Below are 9,221 nucleotides of genomic sequence, written 5' to 3'. Positions count from 1 at the left end.
TTCAGAGCCCCCGGCACCTATTCAGAGCCCCCCCCCAGCACCTATTCAGAGCCCCCTCTCCTGCTCACCTTGTTGCAGGGAGGAGGCTGCGAGGCGGCACGTCTGTCCCGGTCTGTCGGCGATTGATTGATGAGGTCTGCTGCAGACCTCATCAATAGATCCTGCACAATCCTTTCGGCCAGCGTTCACTGAAAGAGAGCTGGCCGAAAGGATCCGGGTGCCGGCGCAGACTCAGCGACAGGGTCTGCATCCGACAGAGATGCAGACTGTGTAGCTGTTCCCACAAGTCAGGTACGCGGTCCTCGACCGCGTACCTGACTTGTGAGCTGGCTGCCGGCCGGAATCTGCCGCCCGAGGCAAACGCCTTGTTTGCCTCGCGGCAGATACGCCCCTGACCATATATACAATCATAAGATCAAATCATTTATTTCCTCTTTAGGTTTTATTTAATTCTCTTTTACTCTGAGGTTTGCCTACAGTGTTACGTCAATTTCTATTTCAAAGATTTTATTTGTTTTATACAAAACATACATTGACATCTATAGTCTTCAAGGATAGACATAATCTGTATCACCCTGCTGACCCTCTCCACCAACCACCTTTTAACAAGACAATACAATATAACCACAAAAAAAAAAGAAAAACAAACCAAATCTCAAAACTAACAAAAGGAGGGATAAGACACCAAATTCATTTCTACAGAAGCATCAAACTTTCTACTGAGAGTGTTGGATGAGCGTTCTTAATCCAGGGTTCCCAAGTCTTCATAAACTTTTTATTGGAATCCAACAGTATGCTAGTCAGTTTTTAACTTCTCCAAAAAACACATATGGTTTCCTCCATGCTTGGGCAATGGTCTTTTTCGCCGCCAACATGACATAGGTCAAAAGATTGTGATAGTTTTACTCCTGGAGATCAAAGCTCTGGTAATTACCTTTTTTAAAGAAGGTCAGTCTACCACAACAGTAACCAGCAAGCAGCATAAATAAAAATACACAAGGGGACTGACTACATAGTGTAGAGAGTCCAGGGGTTAACTACAGATCGGGACTGACCAAAGTGGGAATATAGTAGAAAAATATTTTATTAATATACAAAAAAGACCACAGCCAACACCTTATTTTTAGCACATTAAAAACAGTGAAATAAAGATACTGACTATAAATTAATAATTGTTAGATCGGATATTAAGACCCTATTGTTGTGCACATACAAATCAAGACCACAACGATCCAGCTTTCAGTTATGTTCCAGCTAAAAGGGATTGACCCTGTGTAAGCTGAGTGTCACATAGATCTAAAGCATATGCTAAATCCCATTGGGTGCTACCTGGTTTCGTTAGTATATATCTGAATACAGCAAAAAATGCTATTTTGTAGCTTCCTTGGTGGATGGATTCCAGAAAGGCGGGATTTAGATACTTTGTAATTAACAGCAAAGTATATTGATTCAAGACTGTCAGAGGGGCTCCTTTTGAACTCAGTGTCCCGGATCAAAATATTTTTTCCCTATGGGATTTAGCATATGCTTTAGATCTATGTGACACTCAGCTTACACAGGGTCAATCCCTTTTAGCTGGAACATAACTAAAAGCTGGATCTTTGTGGTATTGATTAAAATATTTTTCTACTATATTCCCATTTTGGTCAGTCCCGATCTGTAGTTAACCTTTGGGCTCTCTACACTATGTAGTCAGTCCCCTTGTGTATTTTTGTTTAACATGACATAGGTCTCCAGTTTATGTTGTGAGTTGTTACGTCAATTTCTAATAACAGTTTACGGTATATGTATCTCAAATACATAAATAGGGCATGAGCATAGCAAAAGTACTACATAGTTATTTTAAATTGAGACCCACTCTGCTAGACTACTAACTTCACTCTGATCAAGGTACATATAGTTACATAGTTACATAGTATTTGAGGTTGAATAAAGACATTAGTCCATCAAGTTGAGAAATCCAGATATACCACATCTACCGGCTTTACATTATGTTACAGTGCCAAGAACCTGGAGCTCCAAAAAAAGTTTTTTTTAAAACTCCCTCAGGGCTTGTTTCCAGCCCCCACGTCTACCGCAATGTGCTGTGCCCAGAACGCAAGGGATCGCATATATAAAGTCTCCTGATCCCACTGCACTGGAACGCAGGGCATTTTATTTCCACACATTCCTCTGCAATCGTTCTGTGGGCGTGGGTCGTGTCTGCAGTGCCATTGACTTGAATGGCACTACCACTCCTCCCGCCCCAGAATGCAAGGAGACTGTATATAGGCGATCCCTTGCGTTCCGGGCACGGGACATTACGGTAGACGAGCAAGGCTGGTGGAAACAAGCCCTCATACCCAAAACATAGAACAGTAGTACAAAAAAAAGCTTCAATATGCCCTTTAGGTTACCCTTTATTGTCACCTGATGATCCTGCTGGTAACACACTTTCTGTCATAGGGTGACAACACTGCACCTCCATAGATACAGTACAGATAGTGAGCACTCACTCCACTGTTTCTGTGGATGAGCAGTGTTGTCACCCTAGGACAGAAAGTGTGTTAGGGCTACACAGGAGCTCCCCCTCTCCTCATCTCCACAATACAGGTTGGATAACAATGCTTAAGATTTCAGAGCAGCACAGGCAGACTGCCCGGGAAGTTGCAAGCTCACAGGATTTTTGACAGGATTTTTTTAACGTATCAAACAGATATAACAAAATGTTTTCAGTAGTATATGTATCAGACCAACAGGGAAAAAACGTAACAACTAGTGGTTAAACCCAACCCCTAACTTTAACCCCTAAAACCTAGACTTAATTTATCAGTAGAGAACGTACCTGCAGTAAATGTTCAGTCCCACACCAAGCACTACCTCTGCCATGTGTACAGCACCAAAAGCAACCTTTCCGGCCTGGTGGTCTGTATTTTCAGCTGGGACTTGGTAGGTATAGGCAGTCAGAATAAGTTACTAAGGAAGGCAACTGTAATAGTGTACAGTATACAATTAGTATAACTAATATACATCAGTAACTTGTTTATTTTTATATTAGTTCTGCCTCTTTATGTTGTAGATGCTGGGATACTAATGAGCACAGCATTCCATGGTGGGTTATAAGAATACCGATCATCATTTCTATCATTGTGAGTAAACTTGTTTGTACTGACACATACTATTACTTGATTCATCATTTATTTGTTTTGATATAGTTGTTTAATTTCCTTCTAACATTGACTGAGTCTTTATACCTTATGAGGTCCAGGCTTGTTATTCACAGTCGTACTTTGCTGATTGGTATCAGTAGTAAGCACAAGTTGTTTGTTGCAGGTTGTCTTGAGGTTTTCTGCCATTTGTCCGGATGATGCTATAGCTAATAGTAGGGAAGGTAGGTGTGTGCGGAGGGCAACTAGCATTACACATGTTTTGGTAGAACACATGCTTGCAGCAAGAGCAGAGGGTAGAACTTGTCAGTCCTTATGCTCCTCCACTGTCCAGTCATAGGCTGGTAAATAAATCAAGCAGTACTGATTATTAAAATTGTATGTCCACTTTTGCAGCAAAATTGGGATAACACCTATTTTATATTTGTTACATGTCTCTCTGTAATGTTAGGAGGGGCTACAAGATGTAAGGGGTGTGTTCATTATAATTTGTAAAGTAGATTTGAAAACTGCTTGTCCAAACAAAGGGTTGAAGGATTTAAAGCCTGGCTTCTGCATTGTATGTTAATTAAGTTAATGGGAGAAACACAATCCTCAAATTTAAGTCATAAGTCTTTCTATAAGGACAGATCACTGTTAAGGTACTGCAAAAAAAAACTGGAATCAGCCATGTTGCCTGCTGCAAAAGGTACAAAAAAGTTTTTAAAAGTTTTTTTCAGTATGCTGTGCGACTGGGAACACATACCAAACATATAGAGAGGTTATCTCAATTTTGAATGCAAAAGTGGAAATACACTATAAGAGGCGAAAGGTTAGGTCACCAAGACATTCAGGAAATAGTCGATGAAAGAAAAAACATCTTATTGGTTGCTAAAGCATATGCTGGCTATTGTTAATTAGTAACAAGCAACACTTCAGATTCCAAATATCTCTATATAATCTTACCCAGGTGGTGGGCTGCATGCTTTTCAGTGTCCATTAAAAGTTGATTTATTTGTCTTTACTGAAATGTACATGGGTTTGTATAAAACACAAATGTTTTCTTTTCTTTTTTTTTTCCCTAGGTAAACTTCTGCCTATTTATTAATATCATTCGAATCTTACTGCAGAAGTTAAGGTCTCCTGACGTAGGAGGCAATGACCAATCCCAGTTCAAGTACGTATTCAGACATGCATTCCGAAATGAAATCCCAGCATTGCTTTGGACTGCATTATGGTTTAGTCATCTAATGACGTGGGAGCTCATTTATTTACAAATAGGAAAGGAATGCTTGGAAAAAGATTTGACATATTATTGAACAGATAAACCTTTTTCTGGGACATTTTCTACTATTTAGAATCAAAGAAATCAGATAAGATATATAAAATGAGCAAGGGACCCATATGGACAATAGCAGTTAAGCATGTACATGGTAAACTATCAGTGAGAATGAAAATATATGAATGGGTGATGATCTGCTTGGCATTTGGCTGTTTGTCACGAAGGCCCTCTGGTGTCAATGTTATCTGACCCAGAAATAGAATGCTGCATACTTGTTTCAGTTCAGTGACTTGGGAATAAAGCCAGAGACAATCAGACAACTAGCATTCCCATAACGAAGTCAGCAATGGCAGCCTCCATTTTTCTCCGATGAGGATGTTAAAGGGGAACTGTACTCTTTCTTTTATTTTGTTTTAGACATTCCTAACATAACATATCCATAACCGTTGGCTGATTTGTAAATTGTTTGCCTGGATCTGGCAAGGTTTCATAAGTGCAAAGTAGGAGAGCTCCATGCCCTGTATAATAAAAGACCAAATATGCTGGGCCATAGTTAGTCCAGTGGCTCTTTAGAAAAAACAAAAAAGTAGAAAGAAAACCAATCTGAGGATTTATTCATGTAACATTTTATTTGAAAAATAAATATTGAATTCAGAGTAATTCCATGACAATTTGTTTGCAGGGTATACTGGGCTTCCTAAACAATAAGCCCAGCTACATATGCTCCTTTGTTTACAATACAAGGTCTCTACCAGCAGGGGTGGCAGGAAGTGATATGTCCCTCTGATTTATTCAGCTGTGTTTGTCTAATTTAATTTCCTGCTATTTAGGATTTTCACATCATGCATAAAGAATTTGCCAGTTTGGTTAGGAGATGCACTATGCCACCTGCTGGCTGCAATCATTAACCTAGCAATCAGTTCTAAGCTTCGCAGATAAATGCTAATTTGCAAATTTGCCGATCTCGTCAAACTGAACTCCACGCAAACACATGTAATCAACACACACAATGCTGTACAGTACCTGCCAAAGGTTTGTATTTCTTTCCATCCAGTCTGGCGGTCCTGAGATTTGTATAAACCCATCAAACATCACACTCAGGTGGATGTCACCACTTACAGATAAGGACTATTGTAGTGTCCTCTTCACTCCCACCCGGCTAACTGGGCAGTGAAAGAGCAGCAGTAGACTGAGCTGGTCATTCCTCCTCCTCAGTCTCCTACTGCCAGTATGTTCCTTGTCAACACATTTTCATGCAACACACCTGATTGGCTTCCAGGCCTACCCCTTGCTCTCTCATTCTGAGTGTTGCTATACTGCTTTACCCAGAGCACCATAACTGCTGTCAGTGCCCACCCTGTGTCAAGATCAGTGGGATGCATGCTATGTCCTTTCCTACCCCCACCATTGACGGTGGGGGTAGGTGGAGTGGCCACATATAATTCCTATTTTTTTTTTATACTTCCACATGGATGACTATTAGAGGCAACGGAACCCCATAAATTGTGTGGGGCTTTTGTTGCAGAAAAGGATTACTAGTTTAGATATAATAGTGCTTATTATTAGTCAGTGCTGGATACATAATGCATCTGAGCAAAGTCCACATTTCTTGCTGGTGTTAGAAGCAAGTTTCCGTAGATATGACTGAGATATAGGGAATATATCCTGTTATCGGTAAAGAAAGAAGTAATGCCATTGTCATACAAGGCAGTTTGACCAAGTGTGGTTAATATTTGATTTTTGCCTTATTTCAGGAGACTCACAAAATCCACCCTTCTGCTTATACCATTGTTTGGGGTCCACTATATGGTGTTCACTGTTTTCCAGATGCCCAGTTTCAGTGAATGTCAGATATGGTTCGAGCTTTCTATTGGATCATTTCAGGTAAAATATACATTTGTAAATCCAATGATACAGTATATATAGACTTACTATTAAGGCAAATGGTTATGTGTGAGGCACAGTAACCCATCCCAACCAATAAGTAAAAGGATTTAACTGAGCTGACCGCAGTTAGGTGCAATCTGACTGGTTGTTGTGGGTTACTGCAATTTGTACAACATCATTGCTATAGCACTTCTTCACTGAACAAACTATAATTGTGCGTTACTTTGTTGCAGGGGCTGGTGGTGGCCATTCTGTACTGCTTTTTAAACACGGAAGTAAGTCCTTTTGTATACTTTTGGTACTTAAAATGTAAACATCTTTCAAACTAGAGGTACAGTCGCTTCAACAAAGATTTGGCTTTTAAATTATTTCATGAGGCTAGACTAGAGGCAGTTTAAGCGTAGAATGCACCAGGGTTTTTTTTTACTGTGAGAGCAGTAAAAATGTAAAATTCACTTCCGCAGCCGAAAGCATTGCTAAATGAAAGAAAATCTTACATGAGTTTTCCAGTTCACAGAATGTACAGGGATATGGAAACTATTAGAGACATGTACACAAGCACACAGACATATATAGGTTGAACTGGATGGACCTTTCCAATAATGTTACAATGTTACTATATACATTATTTCACTGTTTACTACTCACAATGCTTTAAAACAGAACTCCAGGGAAATTCTTTATTAACACCTGCAGTGGGGCTACCCCCGCATTGTAAGGGTTAAGTGCTTGTTCTGGTCTAGGGAGCAAAATAACAAAGTTATACTCACCTAATCCTTGGAGCTGGCTGGCTCTTAGACCAGCCCTTCCAGCCTCACTCCCCTCCGCTGCAGCAGTGTAAGGGCTGTGAGTCATTCCGTTCAAAACACAGTGTATAGGTCGTGAGGATGTAGAGTGATATACCATCACTGGATTGTAGGAAGAGACTGGCTGGTGGGAGCGCTGTCACAGTTGGCCGGCTACGAGGATAGGTAAGGAAAAGGTAAGTCTTCTAGCTCTTCCAATACTACTTGTCCACTCCAACGTCACTGTTAACAGAGCTCTATAATATCATTTGAGTATTGGTCAGTTAAAGAAGGGGTCTCTGATCCTCCTGGCACTCTGGGAAATTGCCATTTGACATACAAAGTACTAGCTCTGAAAAACAGAATATGTTTCACATTCATTTTTATGTACAACAACCAATGCTGGAACGCAGGATTGAGGGTTTGTTCTGATTATCATTGATGGTATATAATATTCAGTGTTTTGTGCACCCGTTAGGTCCAAGGAGAGCTAAAGAGGAAATGGGGGAGTTTTTATCTGAACCGATACCTAAGCCGAGACTATCGTCTGCAGAGTCTATCGATTTCACGGAATGGCTCAGAATGTGCTCCACAATTTCACCGAAACTCAAGAGCTCCGTCCATCATGCAAACTGAAACGTCCATCATATAATTTGTATAGCTACAAAATCAACTATTCCAGCAAAAGGACTGCTGAAGATTCTGTGCAGCTACATTTGGTATCAGTGGGGGAAAACTATACCTTCAAAGTGTTTTATTTTGAATCTGATGACCAACAAACTTTTCTATGAACTTTGGGACTTGATGTTGCACTTACCACTCAGCTATCAGCTATTTCTACCATGCAATTCTTATCATGTAATTTATTATGTTTTGTGTATCTTCTATATGTTTTGTGGAACATATTCCGTTATTTGAGTATTAAACTGTATAGTTTATTTGTATGGAGTGCAGGCTGGCAGATAATTGTGCATTATGTACATTTGGGTACTTCCGGAAAGTATCTCTGGCTTACTAATTCCTCCCCCTATTATGGTCTTTTTTTTGCAGCTAAGGACTTTGTCAACCAAGTTTGCATGTCTAAAGGGGCTTGTAGATGTTCCATTCCAAATTGCTTCCTGCTGATTCTCCAAAACTAAGGACTTGATGTATAGTACTTGGAGCAAAAGTGACTAACCAACCACAGTATCAGAACTTTGTCACATTAAAGTATTTGTGCTTAGCCATTGTATAAATGTCTAAGGGGGCAGGAATATTAATGAAAGGAGATAGGCTTTATTATGACATTACTGCATGTCACTTTTGCTATGCCCTGGCACGCAGGTAAACCAGTACTGTTTGGCTGCATAATGATCCAGCAGAGCAGCAATACCATCAGTAAATTTTAAGTAAATTTTAAGATATGATGACAGCATAAATAGCTAAAGCACATCCCAGACTTGCTTAAGGTGTTGTCAGCAAGAGAGATGGGTGGTGAGACAGCTGCTAATCTTCTCTTGGACTGGGTTGCCAACTCATCCCTTTACTTTCTGACATATCCAGATTACATTATGCAGTTTAAAAGGTAAAGTAGATTTAAACCAAATCACTAAAACCTCATGTAAACCTTAACATGCTAATGTAAATTCAAAGATCTTTCAATGTTTTTAAATCTGCAGCCTTAATTAAAAAAAATACCTGGTGATCCTGCCATGAAGGTCCTTGTTCAGGCACTTGCTGTTATGAAATTAGAGTTGACTTGAAACTGTGCTCGGTCGGAGACTATAGGTGGCTGTGTGACACACATTGCACAGACATGGTCCACAACTGTCAGCAAGGTAATGGTTTATAGCTGATGCTAGAGCTAGTGCATATAGAGAGGAAGTGATCTAAAGCGGTTGGAAGTGATTAGCAGTGCTGAGATGCAAACAAAAAGATGAAAAAAGTATAACATCTGCAGTTTATAAAAAAAAAATACGTACATAGCAATTCTTTATGAAATACAGGGGTCTATTCACTAAGCTGCCGAAGGATCTAGCTGTAGCTTCGGCTGATCCTTTGGCTAGTTCGGCCGACCCGAAGCCACCCAATGTACGACTGATATCAGCCTATATATGGCTGGTACCAGCCTGAAGTGAATAGCCAAACAGCGTTCGGCTCACT

At 40.1% G+C, this 9,221-nt stretch overlaps 1 protein-coding gene across 1 annotated transcript in view; it reads left to right on the top strand.

Annotated features, from left to right (window-relative positions):
- The window catches only part of VIPR2 (vasoactive intestinal peptide receptor 2), a 64,447-nt gene extending 56,426 nt beyond the window's left edge, over positions 1–8,021 (top strand). The window contains exons 9-13 of the mRNA XM_018572749.1: positions 3,059–3,128; positions 4,211–4,302; positions 6,162–6,291; positions 6,528–6,569; positions 7,558–8,021. Coding sequence (XP_018428251.1) covers positions 3,059–3,128; positions 4,211–4,302; positions 6,162–6,291; positions 6,528–6,569; positions 7,558–7,731 — 508 coding nt within the window. The 3' untranslated portion in view covers positions 7,732–8,021. The remainder of the gene's footprint in view (positions 1–3,058; positions 3,129–4,210; positions 4,303–6,161; positions 6,292–6,527; positions 6,570–7,557) is intronic.
- Positions 8,022–9,221: the final 1,200 nt, after the last annotated feature.

The sequence above is a fragment of the Nanorana parkeri genome, unplaced genomic scaffold (assembly GCF_000935625.1).
Source record: "Nanorana parkeri isolate BGI_ZX_2015 unplaced genomic scaffold, ASM93562v1 scaffold2119, whole genome shotgun sequence".
NCBI lineage: Eukaryota > Metazoa > Chordata > Amphibia > Anura > Dicroglossidae > Nanorana > Nanorana parkeri.
This window is presented reverse-complemented; position numbering and strand designations above follow the sequence as displayed.